The sequence below is a fragment of the Erpetoichthys calabaricus genome, chromosome 17 (assembly GCF_900747795.2).
Source record: "Erpetoichthys calabaricus chromosome 17, fErpCal1.3, whole genome shotgun sequence".
NCBI classification, from domain to species: Eukaryota; Metazoa; Chordata; class Cladistia; order Polypteriformes; family Polypteridae; genus Erpetoichthys; species Erpetoichthys calabaricus.
The window spans coordinates 30,102,143-30,122,544 of NC_041410.2; the positions used below are offsets into that span (position 1 = coordinate 30,102,143).

The following is a 20,402-nucleotide window of genomic DNA, read 5'->3' on the forward strand; positions in this document are numbered from 1 at the left end:
AGTTCTTTCCATCTCCTTAATTAGCAGCCAAACAATAATGAGACACAAAACGAGCAAACAGGTGACCAGCTAACCACATTATCTGAACATAAAGAAAGTTGAGGGTCTCGGTAAGGTTGATTTCTCAGGTCAATAATCAGAAACAGAAAATCAACACTTGAATGAGAGCAGCAGCAAGCTATGGAATTGAGTAACGGGTTTAATTAACAGCAAGAACTGGCATCTCATTAAGTAACTGGTTGGAGTTTGATGTTCCAGTTCAGCTGGTCATCTGTTGGCTCGTTTCACGTCTCATTTCTGTTTGGCTGCCATTAAATGAAGAAACGAATCAATTCAGAGGACGGAATCCTTAAAAACAGGGCTGTTAAAAGAGGGAAAGGAGTTAATTAGCAGTGAAAACTGGTCGCCGATTAGGAAAAGGGTGAGAATGAAAACCTGCAGCCACTGCGGCCCTCCAGGCTTGGAGTTCGACACCCCTGCTCTACAGCCATCAGTTAGGCTGACCATCAGTCCTAAATTAGCCTTTATAAGAATAATTTGTAAAAAGATGTTCAGATTGTGTTCTTAATATTGTTTAAATACTCAATTATGCTTTGCATATCTAATGAAGTTTCTGGTATACATTTAATAAGAGATCATCTGAATGAAATGTATAATGCGCATGTTTTGCATTATAAGTATTGCCATGGATGGCCGGGGTGCCACTGCCAAGGAAGGAAGGAAGGAAGGAAGGAAGGAAGGAAGGAAGGAAGGAAGGTAGGTAGGTAGGTAGGTAGGTAGGTAGATAGATAGATAGATAGATAGATAGATAGATAGATAGATAGATAGATAGATAGATAGATAGATAGATAGATACTTTATTAATCCCAAGGGGAAAGGATCGAGGGAGAAAGCCGGGTCAGGGCGTTACCTCCCCTGGGACGCTAGATGGCAGCCCCCGTGGGTTGCAGCAGTGCCTCGGACTCCCGCAGGGCTTCATGGGAGATGGAGTTGTCTACAGCCCTGTTGGGATCCGGAGGTGCCGCTGGAGTTGTTCCCGTGCCCATGTGGGAGGTTCTTCTGCCACATCCGGGTACCTTATATAAGGGGCCAGCGGACAGTGGTTGGTGAGCCAGAGTCGGGTGGAAGGTGGACAAAGCTTACTGTGAAGGAGAAAAAGAGAAAGAGAAGGAAAGAGGAATATTGTGCTGGTGCTTGTGTTTGTGCTTGGGACTGTGTCTTGCACTTGTGGGAACAGGGAAGGCGTTGCCCACAAGTGAAGAAAAAAAAAAAAAGAAATAAAATGTGTTTGTGTGTTTTCTAAGTGTGCCTCCTGCGTCTGTCTGTGGCGGGTTGGGTGGCTGGCACACCCCCAGTGGTCCTGTCACAGCATATAAAAGTGTGTTTTCATTGAAAAACAATTTCCTGCCAGAAAAAGCAAACAGTCCCCTGGAAAAACAAAAACTTCAGGTCAATTACCAGACTGGCTGGTTTTGAAGAACTGCAGAACAATGTCGTGATCAGTGCAGACGCTTACCTTCAAGTGCAAATCTGAAAAGCTCATGAGAAAGATCTGCAGTCCACCTTCCGCTGCTGTTATTATTGATATTCTTAAACACTCGGGCAACAAAATCCTGGCCCACTTCATCAAGCAAGGGTACAAAGTTTCCAAGCACTTTGGGAGAGATCACCTCTTTGTTGAGGATCACACGATTAACCCGCCAGTCTTCTCCACTTCTAAACAGAAAAAAAAAAAAAACAAAAGGTCTGTCTAGATTTTGAATTTTAATGGTGATCAGGTCAGAATTATTATTATTATTGGATACAAGTACAAATCAGTCCACAAACATCAGGTGTTATAACCAACAGCATTGCAAAGTTTTTATGAAGTGCACCCCTCCGTGTTTGTTTAGTGAAGTGGCACTATACAGAGTGGCTGAGGGAGCCTTTTGTCCTGTAGTGTTAACCAGTCAAGGACTACTTAGCTGCTCAGCACTAGACGGGGACAGTTCTTTAAAACCCACGTCTGCAGCCTTTGATTTGCATGGCGCTGCTCCACTTGTCTTGTATGCCTCCTCCTACTACTGCTGAGCTTAGACCAGTCTCAAATATGGTCAAATTAGCCAAAAAATAAACATTGAATGCTCAAATTAAAATAACTATATATGCGAACGCAAGTTAAAAATTCAAAAATCTGCATGTGCGTTTGTACTTTTTACATTTATGCTATTATTAACAGCACTCTTGCACTGTGGCTTCAAAGACGCAAGTGAAAATTCAAACGAATGTGACAGCTGAAGAAGCTGCCCTTCACAACAACGGGATTTTCTTTGTGCGCTCAAAGTGGCGTGACCCACAAGAACACTTCACACTGCCTGTAAAGCCCAGATATGTCCACTTGTGACTGCTTCAACACATCAGGCGCAGTCCTCAATATGCTCTATGCTTCTTTTTGCTGATAAGACGCCAGAAGGCCTACCATCCCGACTGTCTCTCGTTTAAACGAGCCTTCACAAATGAAACAAATCAATGTGCATTATAATGATCTTTAAGTACTTTCTCCACATTACAATTATTGATTTACGAAGGATATTTATTTGCAGTATCTTAGAAAAATTCAGAGTCTGAGAGTTTATTAGCAGATGACCACATTAGTAGACATTCCAGGCCTAAATTTGTCACCAGGCAGCGTGGGAGGCCAGTTGACCACCATGCAGGGGAGACAGCAGTCGAGGGCTCACATGGGACTAAAACTAAACTCTTTTCTTTTATTTTTATAGTTGCAGCAAAAATGTATAACAGGAGACCTAAATAACTTCCTTGCCCATCCCTTTTTTGTAGGCAGCGTGAGTCAAGTCAGCAGCCATATTTCATGTGAATCTGCATGTTTGCTGAAGTAGGCAGAGGAGTATTGTGGATATTTAAAATGGTATTTTTAAAGCCTATATACTGTAATAATAAAAGGAAAATCAGGAACACATGGTTATTTTCCCTTGCCATTAATGTGAAAGTAAACTAACTTTTGCTTGCTGCAACCGACGCTTAACAGTTGTAACACGAAACAGAGCTGTCAGGTTTGAAAGTGGGAAATGGGATCAAGCGCAGAATGATACGTTTAGGGAGCCAGAGAAGTCTTTCAAAAGTGACCCTTAATAATAATAATAATAATATATTTTATTTACAGTTAGGTCCATAAATATTTGGACAGAGACAACTTTTTTCTAATTTTGGTTCTGTACATTACCACAATGAATTTTAAATGAAACAACTCAGATGCTTTTGAAGTGCAGACTTTCAGCTTTAATTCAGTGGGGTGAACAGAAACGATTGCATAAAAATGTGAGGCAACTAAAGCATTTTTTGAACACAATCTCTTCATTTCAGGGGCTCAAAAGTAATTGGACAATTGACTCAAAGGCTATTTCATGGGCAGGTGTGGGCAAGTCCGTCGTTATGTCATTATTAATTAAGCAGATAAAAGGCCTGGAGTTGATTTGAGGTGTGGTGCTTGTATGTGGAAGATTTTGCTGTGAACAGACAACATGCGGTCAAAGGAGCTCTCCATGCAGGTGAAAGAAGCCATCCTTAAGCTGCAAAAACAGAAAATACCCATCCGAGAAATTGCTACAATATTACGAGTGCCAAATCTACAGTTTGGTACATCCTGAGAATAAAAGCAAGTACTGGTGAACTCAGCAACGCAAAAAGACCTGGACGTCCACAGAAGACAAGAGTGGTGGATGATCGCAGAATCATTTCCATGGTGAAGAGAAACCCCTTCACAACAGCCAACCAAGTGACCAACACTCTCCAGGGGGTAGGCGTATCGATATCCAAGTCTACCATAAAGAGAAGACTGCATGAAAGTAAATACAGAGGGTGCACTGCAAGGTGCAAGCCACTCATAAGCCTCAAGAATAGAAAGGCTAGATTGGACTTTGCTAAAGAACATCTAAAAAAGCCAGCACAGTTCTGGAAAAACATTCTTTGGACAGATGAAACCAAGATCAACCTCTACCAGAATGATGGCAAGAAAAAAGTATGGAGAAGGCGTGGAACAGCTCATTATCCAAAGCATACCACGTCATCTGTAAAACACGGTGGAGGCAGTGTGATGGCTTGGGCGTGCATGGCTGCCAATGGCACTGGGACACTAGTGTTTATTGATGATGTGACACAGGACAGAAGCAGCCAAATGAATTCTGAGGTGTTCAGAGACATACTGTCTGCTCAAATCCAGCTAAATGCAGTCACATTGATTGGGCGGCGTTTCATGATACAGATGGACAATAACCCAAAACATACAGCCAAAGCAACCCAGGAGTTTATTAAAGCAAAGAAGTGCAAAATTCTTGAATGGCCAAGTCAGTCACCTGATCTTAACCCAATTGAGCAGGCATTTCACTTCTTGAAGACTAAACTTCGGACAGAAAGGCCCACAAACAAACAGCAACTGAAAGCCGCTGCAGTAAAGGCCTGGCAGAGCATTAAAAAGGAGGAAACCCAGCATCTGGTGATGTCCATGAGTTCAAGACTTCAGGCTGTCATGACCAGCAAAGGGTTTTCAACCAAGTATTAGAAATGAACATTTTATTTCCAGTTATTTAAATTTGTCCAATTACTTTTGAGCCCCTGAAATGAAGGGATTGTGTTAAAAAATACTTTAGTTGCCTCACATTTTTATGCAATCGTTTTGTTCACCCCACTGAATTAAAGCTGAAAGTCTGCACTTGAACTGCATCTGAATTGTTTCATTTAAAGTTCATTGTGGTAATGTACAGAACCAAAATTAGAAAAAAGTTGTCTGTCCAAATATTTATGGACCTAACTGTATATAGCACCTTTCCCATGCTCAAGTTGGTTAAGCAGGCTTCTAAAATGCGGTGTGAAAGGGTGTGAGAAGGCCGTCCGTTTTCTTAATGACAATACAAGCTAAACATTCAAAATTTAAAGAAACCAACCAATCATGGAGGTGATACATAGAAAGAGATTTGTAAAATACTGCAGTACTGCATAGCCCATCTGGAGTAAAACAATACCAAAATAAGTGTGAGGTAAAACAGACAATTCTTTCAACAATTCAATGTCAGCATTTGCCTTTTAAAATACATTTTGATTAAATGGGAAGAGCGACATTCAATCTGATTAGCCCATGTCTAATGTAGGCTTCAGCAAAACTTTATTCCAACCTAAGAAATGTTGACTGTGTACATTTTTTTTCTGACTTATTTAATTGCTTGTTTATTGGTTTTGAAGAACCAGAGCTCAGATTTGGAGACTTGTCCCCATGTTCATTTCTATTACCTCGGGCTATGAGTGCCTCGCTTATCAGGCCTCACATACTGCTGGAGGGCCTTGAACTGGCAGCCACAGCCAATGTGACTCAACTAGCCTTGACTCAAGGCGGTAACCAGCCTACTGATGATAAGCATCTTCATTTTCAAATATGTTGGCAAATCACAGTTAACTGCAAGCCTTGAGAAGGCTGCTGGAGTTTTAAATGTCACTGAGTAGGAATAACCTGCGCTGTTTTGCAGCTCACATTCATGTAAAACATGCAAGAGTTAAATCTGTACGGGCGGTGTAAGTAGTCTGCGCAGGGACAAGCAAAAGCCACGTTAGTGTGTCGGAAACAACAACAGGAGGTGGCTGGTGTGGCCGTGAACTGGCCGACGTGATGGACTACTAATAACAGTGTTGCCAGTCTAAAATCCACCACTTTGGCCTTGTGTGAGACGCTTCACCGGCTGCTGCTTATGCCAAACAGACATAGTTTTCAGATTAGTCTGAGACATTTTGTTCCAAAGTGGTAGCTAATCACATACTCAGGTAACAATCTCAGACTCACTTCATTCAATTGAGTACTGACCCAGAGCTGCATGCATGGCAGGAATTACATGTATTTCAGATTTCCATTTATTTACTTAGCAGATGCTTTTATTCAAAGTGACTTACAAAACAGGCCGACATAATTGAGTAAACATCAGTTTGGGGGCCTGTTTGGGAACCAGCTACAAAATTGACCATCAAGTGCTGAGCTCAAGTCTGATCCTGGCTGCAGGCTTTTCCTTCCTGCCACTGTCTTATCAGTTTCTGCTCTTAACTGACTTCTTTCCTCATTGTTTTAATTGCACGGTTGATTTAAGACTCAGTCCTCTGAAGTGCTTCAGTTTTTTCCTGAAACGGCACCCAAACAGAAATGCAATGTGAGGTGAGGTGAGCCAACAGATGACCAGCGAAGTCGGGGCCTCAAACTTCAAACAGTTTCTTAATCAGAAGTCGAGTCTTGCTGTTAATTAAACTCAATATTAAATTAAATTAAAAGGCCAGTTGGTGCTCTCATTCTTACGGAAGCCAAGAGAGAACGTGCGTTATTTTTTTTAATCGTTTCCTCAAGATAACGGTCTAATTTTATCGAGATGTTGAGAAAACGAACTTTGTTTTTTCGAGATAAAAGAATAATTTTATCGAGATCTCAATAAAACAAAAGATCTTGTTTTCTCAAAATTATGACATAATTGTATCTAACGTTTAATGTTTCGCTTATTGAAGTCACATCCTGTTTGAAATGGCAGAAGAGCACAACTGTATTGATCAGTGCGTCACATTTTTGTTCAATCAAGATCTGAAATATGTTTATGTTTTAGTTTAGAAAATAATAACGTTAGTGTCTGTCATTTAAGAAGACGGTTAGCAAGGCATCAGCTGTATAGGCATCGCAATCTAAGCGAACCTGATGCCAGGGACAAAGGTTAAGTTTCGTTTTCTCGAGATCACGATAAAATTATTCCGTTATCTCAAGAAAACAAATTTTCATTTTCTCAACATCTCGATAAAATTTCATAAAGAATGATAAAAATCATTCTTCTTCTTCTTTCGGCTGCTCTCGGGAAAACAAAGTTCGTTTTCTCGAGATCTCAATAAAATTAGTCCGTTATCTCGAGGAGACAATTTAAAAAAATAATGGTATTGCATGTCCTCTCTCGGCTTCCGTACATTCTGACACAGCAGACGTTACCAAAACTGTTGAGTTTTTTTTTATTTTCTAAGAACACCTGAGCAGATCAACATTACTGAGACCTTCACCTGTCTTTCCTTTCAGATATGATGGACACAAGTTAGCTGGTCATGTGTTGGCTTGGTTTGTACCTCATTATTCTTTGGCTGCAAATTAACTCTCTCCGGGCGGATGTCGACTTTTTCCGAAATTCAGGGTTAGAAGACGGTAATTAGCTGTAAACTGTGCAAAAACTCGCCGTTACGTTTTAGTTTGATTCTCTTTGCTAAAAGCAAAGTTAGCGAAGAGCGAACAACCTATACAGCATCGACACCTGGCGAGAGACCAAAGCGAACGTGCAAAGCAACACACTCTGGGCAAAACATTTTGCATATTATCTCTGAATTGAATTCTGACTTCATGGACCCCAATTTTGATGCAAGTGATCTGGAGATGAAGATCGAAAATGAAAGTGAGGTACCAACATTAGCTGATTGTGGTGCTGAACACATCCATGTAGCTGATGGGCCTACAGTAACATTTGCCTGGGAGGACTGTCACTTACAACGACGATGTACAAACCATAATTGCGCTGCACTGCAACTGCCACCGTTGCCCACCTGCCACATGAAAACAGCCAGACAGCCAGCTCTGCTGTCCATCGAGATACCGAACAGGCACCAACAGCATCCACAGCATGCAGCAACAGATGTTTTATGTTGATTTGAAGGCATTGCTTTGTGTGCTTTTTCAGAAAGATTTGATTTTTGGAAAAAATATTAGCCCTCAAAGAGTTAAGGAAAAAAGAAACAATTAAATAGCATGACAATTAAGCAGCAAAAAAATTTTCACTAATTATGAAATGGGTTAGAATGAAAACCTGCAGTCACTTCAGCCCTCCAGGATCAGATTTGGACAGCCCTGCTCTAAACCAAACAGAACACAAGACTGGCTCATCTTTCATTACTTACAAGAACCTATGAAAGCCATTATCAATTACAGAAGATCTGCACAGGACATGAGGGTCTTCAAACACTTCTTAAAACACAGTCAGCAGTTTGGACAGAGATGGTCAGCTTGATCCACCAGCTAGGAGCCACACATGAAAAGAGTCTGGATTGGGACTTGATGCCCCAGAGAGGTAGCATTACAAGATGCTGTTCATTAGCAGACCTGAATGGGCAAGAAGGAGCACCGGACCTTATGAGAGACTCCATATACGCAGGTTAAGGACCTGAACCTAATGCTGCTACAAAGAGCCAATGTAGCGACCTGAACAAGGACTGGCATGTGCCCATCTCAGCTGGATGAAAATAAGGGGGTGAGGGGGACGTTTGGGGTCCAACCCCACACAGAAGAACAAATTTGGATTCACTTATTAACCTAATAAGCATCTCTTGGGAAAAGAGAGACAAAAATCCACACAGAAACGGAGAAACCAAGCAAACCCCATATGGAAAATAACTGGATGTGAGATTCAATTTCAACTACTGGATCCACAGAGTAGCAGCACTGCCCACTGTGCCACTCCTGCTTGTTACTGTTAAATGGCTTACTTGAGCAGAACTCCGTATTTGCGATTCCTGTAATCTCTGTAGGCTGTCCAAGCTTCCACCTTCAACCTTTTGGGATGGCGTCCTTCAGCTTTAAACAGGATAGCGCCATCCTCAGGCAGTATAATGTTCACGCTTTCATAGTATCCAACTTTCTCTCTGAAGAATAAAAAAATTAATTAAAAACAGACAAGGATCCAAATGACCATGGCCTAGTCTAAATAATAATAATAATAATCCTCCAACTGTTCTGCTCAAGCTTGAACCTCACAGTAGATGTTGATATATTAAGTGGGTTTACGTTTTCGTAATGAAATACGACAGATCACACCAAAGACAATTTTCTTCAATCATAATTGATTTCTTCTTTGCTTCATGAAGTGCCTTGCAGGGATGGTTAGTAACAATTAACTAGTGTATCCTAACAATGCCATATTGTGGCAGCTTTGGACAGCAGTCTATTGCAGTGATCTCAAACTCCGGTCCTGGAGGGCCGCAGTGGCTGCAGGTTTTCATTCTAACCCTTTTCTTAATCAGTGACCTGTTTTTGCTGCTAATGAACGTCTATTGAATTCATTTTAATAGACTTGTTTTTTTAAGATTTGTTCCCCTGAATGTCCTCATCGTTCCTCTGAATTGCTTCATTTCTTTCCTTAAACGACACCCAAACAGAAGTGAAATGTGAAGTGAGGGAGCCAACAGAAGACCACCTAAGTCAGGGCCTCAAACTTCAACCAAGTTCACTCCAACCAGTTGCTTAATTAGGCGCCGATTCTTGTTGTTAATTAAACCCACTCTTTAATTCCATGACTTGTTGCTGCTCTCATTGTGCAATTGTTGATTTTCTCGTTTCTAAGAGCTCCGCTAAAATGTTTTTGGTGACCTGAGCAGATCAGCATTCCTGAGATCTTTCTTTATTTTCAGGTATTGTGCGATGGACACCAGTTGTTTTGGCTCATTTTGTATCTCATTATTGTTTCACTGCTAATTAAGGGTCTGAGTCTTCAAGAGCAAGTCAATTACAATTAATTTATAAGAAGTTAATTAGCAGCAAAAACAGGTCACTAATTAAGAAAAGGGTTAGAATGAAAACCTGCAGCCACTGCGGCACTCCAGGACTGGAGTTTGAGATCGCTGGTGTATCACGTCAAAGACGCCGGTGATTTTCTTCGGAGCTGGAGGTGCTCCTTTTGCTCGGAGGGTTAGAGTTAGCTGCCACAACTCAATGCCAGGGGGACTCCGTGTGTCTCAGTGTTAAATACTGAATCATTAAGACATGCAGTAAATGGTAAAAAGTAAACTAAGGGCGGAGTGGTGGCTCTGAGGCTAAGGAGTTGCGCTGGTATCCCGAAGGTTGCCGGTTCAAATCCCTGTCACTGCCAAAAAGGCCACTGCTCTGCTGGGCCCTTGAGCAAGGCCCTTAACCTGTAATTGCTCCAGGGGCGCTGTACAATGGCTGACCCTGCGCTCTGACCCCAAGGGGTATGCAAAAACTACCAAATTCCTAATACAAGAAATTGTATAAGGCGAAATAAAGAGAAAAAAAAAAAAAAAAAAGAACAAAAAATCTAACTGACTGTCCCAAAAACAGAGAAGTGCTCAATTCCAATTAAAGTTCCTTAGAGGTTGAGTTTTAGGTCCAAGGAACAAAGCAGTACTTTTTCTTAGTCTAACATTTTGTTTCACTTTGTTAGCCACAGTACCTTCGGTGCTTTATAATCTTACATTCCGTGTGGCACACTTGTTCACTCTGTAACATAAAACAGCCCACTAACCACATTTAAAAAAAAATGACCAGCAGTCCATTTACAGACAACTTTTACAGATTATATTTGCATTTTGGATAACAGAACACTTACCTGTAAATCGGTCCAAAAGTGTTGAAGTTCTCCACCATGATGTGGTGCAGATTTTTAAATCCGTCTGTCTTCCAGAATCGATACAAGTTGCCAACGTTGCTTTTCCAGTTGCCTGGGATTTCGTCAAAGCTGCGCACAGCCGCACTGCAGACTGGCGGTGTGAGACACGGCTCGGAGACGAGGCCGCTGTGGCAGAGGCGTGTAGGAGCAAGCAGCACCGTCTGTCCTTTACTCATCAGACCTCGGACATGTTTCAGACCGGAGAGAGCCATCATCCCGACTGCCATAGCCTGCTTTACAACAGCCTGCTTTTTATGTTGATAAACCCTCAAGGTTACTGGGCAGATGAATCACTGGACTACAAATCATGCAGATGTCTACTGAAGTCTGTGGATTGCTGTGCACATCTCTTAAAAGATCCAGCTGTGGGATCTGAAAAGAAATGTACTTTTAATAATTACTTTTTTAATTAACTTTTACATTCATGTGAAGACTTCATACAAAGACAATCTTTTTAAAAATAAATAAATAAATGTCCAGCTTTGTAGAGTGACATATATAAAAAGTAAAAATAAGGAACTAACTAAAATGGAGGAATTTCACACATTTTGGGGTACCACATTAAAAAAATCTTATGAAAGGATTACGCAAACGCAGATTTAGTTTGGACCCATTGTTATAGTTTTATAATTTCTATTGATGAATGACACCGGTCAGCCACAACATTCATGGTGAAGTGGATAACATGGACTATCTTGTTACAAGGGCTGGGGTATGTTAGGCAGCAAGTAAGCAGTCAGATCTTGAAGGTGTAAAATGAGCAAGTGTAAAAATCTAAGCGATTTTGAGAAGAACCAAATTGTGATGGCCAGATGACTGAGTCAGAACGTCTCTAAGAGGGTGGGTCTGGTCGAGTGTTCCCGGTGTGCAGTGGGTACTGCATACCAAAAGTGGTCCATGGAAGATAACTGGTAAAACAGTGACAGGGTCCTCAGCACCCACGGCTCACTAATACACAGGGCGAGTGAAGGATAGTCCACCTGGGTCGATCCACCTGAAGAGCTACTGTGGCACAAATATATGGAAAGCGTATTATTGGCCATGAGAGAAAGGTATCAGAACACACAAAGCATCACAACTTGTAGTGTAGCTACTGACCACTAAGAGGGTCCAAGCTAACCCCAGTGCATACAGTGGGCACGCAAGTGTCAGGTCTAGACCATGGACCAGTGGGAGAAGGTGGCCTGGTCTGATGAATCACATTTTCTTTCAGATCATGTGCACAGCCGGCTACATGTGTGGTTTACCTGAGAAAGAGATGGCAGCAGGATTCACTATGGGAAGAAAATGGAGGCAATGTCATTCTCTGTGCAATGTTCTGCTGGGAAGCCTTGGGCCCTGGCATTCATGTGGATGTTACTTTGACACGTACCACCTACCTAAAGACTGGTGCCGACCTCATACACCCCTTCATGGCAGTGGTATTTCCCGATGGCAGACATGATAATGTGCTCAGCCACACTGCAAAAAAATGTTCACTTGTATGGTTTGAGGAACATGACAAAGAGTTCAAGGTGTTGACTGGGCCTCCAAGTTCCCCAGATTTCAGTCTGATCGAGCATCTGTGATATGTGCTGGAAAAACAAGTCCGGTCCATGGAGGCCCCACCTTGCAACTTGCAGGACTTAAAGGATCTGCTGCTGACGTCTTGGTGCCAAACACCATAAGACACCTTCAGCGGAATAATGGAGTCCACGCCTCAGGAGGTCAGCACAAGGGGGACCTAAACAATAATAGGCAGGTGGTTTTAATGTTATGGCTGATTCGCATATATTATCACTTAGCACTTTATTAAAATGTCATTAATTAAAAAGCTAACATAATTACCACCAACATCATTATTTACAATATTAAAAAAAGGTTATAATTGGGTTTAAGTTAGTGGTATCAGGTACAAGGTAGCTAAGAGAACAATATTTTAGGGTTAAAAGTGGACACCAGGGTGCACACCCTCTGATGGGCCACCCTTCAGAACCAGTGCTGCTTCCATCTGTGCTGTACTGGAATAAGAAGGTCAAAAACTGGAAAAATGAAAGAATTTAAATTCTGATCCATTTGCTGTGTGACTTTGTGCTCATCAGCTTAAAGGACATTTATGGCTGACACTTGACTGCCATCTAGTGACTACGACGCAACATTACACAGCTTCATGCAAGAATTCACTTGGTATCTTCAAATTATAATGACATATGAGACGTATGAGCACAAAGCTGGTCAGCACTGCTCCTTCACAGCACTGGCGACCTGAAACACCGGCAGCACGTCAGCACCCCTTACTTCACTTCAGCACTCCCCCCAACCCACTTCTTTTTATTATCTGCAGGGTGGTCCAGATCTAATTATGCAACTGTTCGACTGACAACCGTCTCCCCGCCATTTAGGAATGCAGGGCAAGTGCTGCCATCTATCGGCAACAAAAAGAATTTTAAGTGAAATCTCTATGTGCAGGGCAGGTGCTGTGGATTCTCTATGTAATAAACTTAAGTTATAGCGTAATGAAAATTGAATAATTAAATCTGGACCACCCTATATAACCTCAGTAAATTAGAGAGAGGGAAAGAACAAGCAGGAGAAAGTGCTACACTTTTAACTATGTATTATAGGTAAAATAATAATAATAATTAACTAGGGGACTCTGCCCCCTGCTCGCCAACCCCTGGACGGGCACTATGCACTAACCACTCACATATGGGGAAGCAGATGTGCAATTTAAAAAGAGTGTTATTGTCATGTGAATTTTTTCATATGCATAATAGAACTATTTTATATTACAGCGAGTAATTACCCATATTAAAAAAATAGTAAAACGTAATAAATTGAAAGAAAATTGTTTCATGTTGCATTACAGGTATTCATTGCGTTATACGTTTTACGTTCTGTTTGGCTTTGAAATTAACATGCAAATACTTTTTAAACTTACACTTTTACTGTAAAACTTCAGTAAAAACAATATTTGAAATTAACTTCTCCTCAATATCACATTGAATTTTGATTCTGTTCAAACGTATAACTGCCCGTGAGTGAATTTCATTTCTTTCTCTCTAATAAATAAGCCGACTTTTTCGAATGTTTGTCCCTGTGATTTCTTAAATTGTCATAGCAAACGCTATTCTAACGGGAAACTGTAAACGTTTTAATACGAATGGCATATCGAGATCTCCTTTGGTGTCTGATGTTATCCCCTAAAGATGTACTTCATTACCTTTCTTGTCGCCTGTTAAAATTTTACATGTCAGAATTGTTCGACCAATTTTGAATACAACTAATCTCCTATTGCATAGCCCATCACTTAGACATAAATTACGCAATAACATTACGATACATCCTTCTTTCAACAATAATTTGTGCGGTGGAAGACCGGACGGCGTTAACGGTTGTAGATATTCTTCGGGATATTGCAATTTGATGTTTTCATCTTCCGCACCATCACCACCAACTGTTTCAGCATAGTCTATTGATACGCGTTTAACCAATCTGCCGTGTAACCGATCGACAATTCTCACGTTAATTCATTTGACTTCATCGTTTCTCAATGCTAGGATTGCCCGTGTACTCATTTCTTCTGTTGATAACCGTTCGGGATGAAATTCTTCAATAAGATTTAGAAATACAAGTCTTCTTTTATTGGGAACCTAAAGTGAGGTAAACGTAAAAATTTATAAGAGCCGAGAGCACAGGAACTGTGTCTGACACCAATGAGAGGTGAGAACACCGTGGGTGTGAGCCGTTAGCCAGAAATGGTTGAGAGGAGGGCGGGACTTGAAAAAATCTCTTGGCAATAGTCTCGTCTCATCTCAAGATTTTCTTTTATAATTGAGAGATTACATTTATATAGCGCTTTTCTTGCTTTTCAAAGAGCTTAGACAGAGGGGAACCACCTCAACCACCACCAATGTGTGGCACGCATCTGGATGATGTAACAGCAGGTTCTATTCAATAAGGGCGCGCACAAAAAGGCGACCTTCAAAAGGGCGACCTCAATTGGGCGCGGAGAATAAAGAGTGTAGACTGGTGATTTGATTCCCACTACACGGGGTGTCACACCTTGATTATGCTAATAGACCGCATCTCAAAAATCAACGTGGCATTGCACATAATCTACAGCTTCAAGTGTAACTTGCTTTCACCTTTTTATACATTCAGTCATTGCCTTTATGTAATAAATTTTCTGTAATAATTTTGTTGCGTTTGCCTTTATTCGCTGCGCCCAATTGACATCACCCTTTTGAAGCACTCCTTTATTTACGCGCGCCTTTATTCGGCGCTCAATTGAGGTCGCCCTTTTGAAGATCGCTTTTATTTATGTGCGCTTTTATTCGCCACGCCCAATTGAGGTCGCCCTTTTGAAGGTCGCCTTTATGTGCGCGCCCTTATTGACGGATACCGTAACAGCAACCATTATTGTAGCAGTACACTCGCCACAAATTAACTGTTAGTTGGGTTGGTGAAAGGCTGAGAGAGATTGCCAGTTACAGGCAGGGGATGATTATGGCTAGAATGGGCAAGGCCATGACGGGCAATTTATCCAGGACATCAGAATAAACCGTACTCTTTACAAAAGAATTTTTAATGAACAGAGAGAGTCAGGCCCTCGGTTTACCTCTCATCCACAGGATGGTGCCATTTTTACAGCTTGGTGCCCCCATCGCTACACTGGGGCATTGGGATCCACACACAAACACACACCACAGGAGGCCCTGCTGGCCTCACCAACATCTCTTCCAGAAGCAACACAAAGTTTTCCTTGGTGGTTTTCCATCAAAGTACAGTACAGGCCCGAACATGCTTAGCTTCAGGTAGATGACCTGTTCTGAAGCGCAGGTGGTATGCCTGCTGACATTTTATTATAACTGGAGCCATACAATCCAATAGAATGCGACATTTAAACCATGACCATACAACCTGATAACGTTAGATGTGTAGTTTCAGGTGGGGTAAAAACTTAGTGATGCTTACAATTCTGCCTGGTCAGCTCATCATCTGCACTGGCCCACACAGCCTGGTCATCATCTGGTCTGCTTTCATCAGGCTACAACATGCAACATGGCAGAGAGAGAGCAGATCTTTGAAAGCCTCTCTCTTTATTGTGCCACTGTAGCGCCAGGCAAACACACACCTTCCTGGGCCGTTCACTAATGGAAAAGCACAGAGGACAACTCATCCCCCAGCGGGGATCTTATAGGCTCATGTAAGTCCAAGCACAGTCACTCTTGTCAAATACATGCCCCAACCCCCTGTAGACACGTAGACAGAGTTTTTTGGCTTGTAACGTCAAGAGTGTGCGCCGGTATCTTCTTGGATTGACATCAGTGTGTGCGCCATTATCTGTTTTGTTTACGAAGGAATTTTGTGCAATTGCAGTTGTAGCTGAAGTAGTGCTGGTGTTAACCTTGTTAACAGGACGTTGTACATGTTTACATCGAAATGCACAATTACTTTGTGTATGATATAAATGATAAACCAACGGATACAGAGAAATGTGAGTTATTCCATCCCCAATACACCAGGTGGCAGTGGAGACACCCGAAGGGGTGCTTGGGAGATGGAATCCTGAATTGCAGCCATGTCGAGGTCCCTACATACTGATAGAGGGGGTTGTCAAGGGAAGACCTCCCTTTTTTATTTATGGCCCTGAAATTCTTCCTAGAAGACATGGCGTAGCATTGAAAGCATTCCCAGGTCTGGTTTTAAAAGAAGTCCACTGCCTCACATTGGGGAATCAGAGTCAGGAGGCAGTGGGCAACACTCAACTGAGGATGGAAGGAGGAAGAATTTATTTTTGTGATTGTGCAACTGGTGGTTGGAAGGCTGATTGTTGGATTTGTGCTGAGGTTTAATAAACAACTTTTATTTAAACCTACAAGTGTGCCAGGCATTAATGTGTCTACGGTTTGGGCCTCAGTGGTGCCCCCTTGTGATCACAATTGCTGCATTTTCTGACCATCTATTTAGCTGAAGACCTGCAAAATAAATGAATTGTGGCCAAAATCCAGACTTGTACTCTCACGCAACCTGCACCACACCTCACACCAGTAATAAATTGGGTAGGCAGCTTGGAAGTGGAGAGATTGGAAGGAGACCCTTGGTCACCGTCGGGGAGCTCACATATCATGGAAGACAGATGACCAACGTATCAGCTCCAAGTATGGGATCCCTACAGACATTTCTTCGATGAGAAAAATGACGTGGTACGTACCGTCAAAGAGGCAAAGGCCTCGAAAACAGTCAAAATGACCCTCGTGGACTAACTCCGTTGGGACGGATAACCTGTGTCGAGCCATCTTTGATATTTTTCAGCTCCCCAACGAAAAGGCCTTGAGACAGCGAGAGACCAGAGTGACATCGACATCGCAAGACGGTGGTAAACGATTTCTCTTCCTTTTTAAATTACAAATCACAGATTCATATTTGGGCCTCATCGATAAAATATTCGAGATAAGAGCAGACTGTCCCGGTAAGGGGACTTCTGGACTCAACCTCCCATGATGCCATGGAAAACCTGACTTAAGCATGCGTAAGACCGACTCTTGCCGAGAGACTCATAAAGATCAAATGTGAAAGACCGAAATACCACCCGGAGTTTGATGAGATAACCCGAAGGTCATCTTGCTGTCTGGCAGCTAAAAGAACTCCTTCAGCTGGTAAGGACACTACAGTCGATATTAAATTATTTATGAACCGTGTTGAAGGAGATCAAGGAGACAGCAAGCAAGGGTTCCACATGAAGCGGTGGAGAAATATATGCAGTAATAGGACTGCTGTCCAGTACTGATTTGTTCAATCACTTATATGACTTCCACTGTCCATTGTTTTATTTCCACACTTTCTTCACTCAGTTCCCATAATCCATTATCCAGTTCATGCCTTGCAATCAACAATGGCCATTCAAAGTCACCAGCTTCTCTCCCTTCCATCTGACTTCTTTTTTCCCAAATCAAATTTCAGTGCAGTACTGGTTATCTTTCATAAAAGTGGCAAAATAGCAATCAGTGTAGTGTGTTCTTTAAATACTGGATGGACCTCAGAATTACATGGAGAATGAGATGCATTGAAGAATAATGTAAAGGAAACACCCTTGCTGTTTTTCCTTCCCTTCATCCCTCTCTTTTTGCTCAGACACACATTCCCACTCTTTATCTGAGCTCTCATTTGTCTCACATGCTACCCTGTCCATGTTTTGGGGTCCAGTCAGATCCCGTTACTATTGCCCTAACTTTTAACATGGGTGGGTTACACCCCCTTTTTTTAATCTTTGCTATCTGCTTTAGCAGAGGGTGATCTACATGCTAGCACCTCACATTTTTCATGCCAACTGTTACATCTCTCAGAACTAAACTATTCACACATCACTCTATTTTAACTTTCAACCACACTGAATTTTCTTTCTCATACTGTTTTTCTTTATTACCAATAATACAAGATGGCAAACCTCTTGCAACAGCAGTTATCTTTTTTATACCTGATCTCCATTTTCCTACTTTTAATCCTTCCAGCCTCCTTCCATTTGGTGGCACACTTGGCTCAGCCTTTGTTTTTGTACCTGCACAACAAGTTTCAACTTCCAAGATTTAGTCCGCTTGCCTCTGCCAGTCCATGGGAAGATGGCTGCTTTTATTATAAATGTAGGAATTTCTGAGTCTACAATGTTAATCAAATGCTATATGAGAAATTCATTATGGGTTGGCCTATTTTTGCACCGGCAACCAAACACACACTCACACACATACACACCATTCCTAACTACACAAGCACTAATTATGGTTGATACCTACGCTGTTAGGCCAGAAATAAACTGTACTCTATGCGACATGTTTGCCTGTGGACGCTGCTGCTACACAAGCAGTGTACTGACTATACTTGTGCACATACAGTGCATCCAGAAAGTATTCACAGCACATCACTTTTTCCACATTTTGTTATGTTACAGCCTTATTCCAAAATGGATTAAATTCATTTTTTTCCTCAGAATTCTACACACAACACCCCATAATGACAACATGAAAAAAGTTTACTTGAGGTTTTTGCAAATTTATTAAAAATAAAAAAATTAGGAAAGTACATGTATACAAGTATTTACAGCCTTTGCCATGAAGCTCAAAATTGAGCTCCGGTGCATCCTGTTTCCCCTGATCATCCTTGAGATGTTTCTGCAGTTTAATTGGAGTCCACCTGTGGTAAATTCAGTTGACTGGACATGATTTGGAAAGGCACACACCTGTCTATATAAGGTCTCACAGTTGACAGTTCATGTCAGAGCACAAACCAAGCATGAAGTCAAAGGAATTGTCTGTAGACCTCTGAGACAGGATTGTCTCGAGGCACAAATCTGGGGAAGGTTACAGAAAAATTTCTGCTGCTTTGAAGGTCCCAATGAGCACAGTAGCCTCCATCATCCATAAGTGGAAGAAGTTCGAAACCACCAGGACTCTTCCTAGAGCTGGCTGGCCATCTAAACTTAGCAATCAGGGGAGAAGGGCCTTAGTCAGGGAGGTGACCAAGAACCCGATGGTCACTCTGTCAGAGTTCCAGAGGTCCTCTGTGGAGAGAGGAGAACCTTCCAGAAGGACAACCATCTCTGCAGCAATCCACCAATAAGGCCTGTATGGTAGAGTGGCCAGATGGAAGCCACTCCTTAGTAAAAGCCCGCCTGGAGTTTGCCACAGGCACCTGAAGGACTCTCGGACCATGAGAAAGAAAATTCTCTGGTCTGATGAGACAAAGATTGAACTCTTTGGTGTGAATGCCAGGCGTCACGTTTGGAGGAAACCAGGCACCGCTCATCACCAGGCCAATACCATCCCTACAGTGAAGCATGGTGGTGGCAGCATTATGCTGTGGGGATGTTTTTCAGCGGCAGGGACTGGGAGACTAGTCAGGATAAAGGGAAAGATGACTGCAGCAATGTACAGAGACATCCTGGATGAAAACCTGCTCCAGAGTGCTCTTGACCTCAGACTGGGGTGACGGTTCATCTTTCAGCAGGACAACGACCCTAAGCACACAGCCAAGATATCAAAGGAGTGGCTTCAGGACAACTCTGTGAATGTCCTTGAGTGGCCCAGCCAGAGTCCAGACGTGAATCCAATTGAACATCTCTGGAGAGATCTTAAAATGGCTGTGCACCGACGCTTCCCATCCAACCTGATGGAGCTTGAGAGGTGCTGCAAAGAGGAATGGGCGAAACTGGCCAAGGATAGGTGTGCCAAGCTTGTGGCATCATATTCAAAAAGACTTGAGGCTATAATTGCTGCCAAAGGTGCATCGACAAAGTATTGAGCAAAGGCTGTGAATACTTATGTACATGTGACTTCTCAATTTTTTTATTTTTAATAAATTAGCAAAAACCTCAAGTAAACTTTTTTCATGTTGTCATTATGGGGTGTTGTGTGTAGAATTCTGAGGAAAAAAAATGAATTTAATCCATTTTGGAATAAGGCTGTAACATAACAAAATGTGGAAAAAGTGACGCGCTGTGAATACTTTCCGGATGCACTGTACTTTATGCAAATCTGGAACATTCCACCAGGTGGCACTACAATAATTCATCTTCATTTTGAGGAAAATATCATTATTAGCTATTTGTGCAGCATACTGAAGCAAAACTAAAAGACAAAAATGCCCAGCAATCCATTTTCTGACCCAACTTAATTCTAATTCAGGGCTGCCAGCTGGCAGAGCCTATCACTTGCAGGGCAGGAATCCCCTCTGAATTAAGTGCCAGGGCACACTCACGCCACCCCACCTGAGAATTAAATCAACATGAATGTCTTTGGGATGAAGGAGGGAAATAAGAATACCTGTAAGAACATTACACAGACATGAGGAAAACATGCCAACCTCGCACAGGACAATGAGCAGACCAGATTCAGACCCAGACTCCTGGAGATAACCAGTGCCATCGTTACCCCTGCAAAAAAAAAAAAAAGTGAAAGGAAATTAAAGTTGATACATAAA

The 20,402-nt window shown here is 42.0% G+C and overlaps 1 protein-coding gene across 2 annotated transcripts in view; it reads right to left on the minus strand.

Annotated features, from left to right (window-relative positions):
* Positions 1-20,358, minus strand: part of LOC114668231 (cholesterol side-chain cleavage enzyme, mitochondrial) — a 39,074-nt gene extending 18,716 nt beyond the window's left edge. The window contains exons 1-4 of one of the 2 annotated variants that reach the window (XM_028823900.2): positions 20,246-20,358; positions 10,389-10,820; positions 8,533-8,688; positions 1,517-1,716 (exon numbers count right to left, since the gene is read on the minus strand). In XM_028823900.2, coding sequence (XP_028679733.2) covers positions 1,517-1,716; positions 8,533-8,688; positions 10,389-10,675 — 643 coding nt within the window. In that variant the 5' untranslated portion in view covers positions 10,676-10,820; positions 20,246-20,358. Of the gene's footprint in view, positions 1-1,516; positions 1,717-8,532; positions 8,689-10,388; positions 10,872-20,245 lie in introns of those variants that run through there. The other variant, XM_028823901.2, reaches the window with a different exon arrangement.
* Between the last annotated feature and the right edge of the window lie 44 nt (positions 20,359-20,402).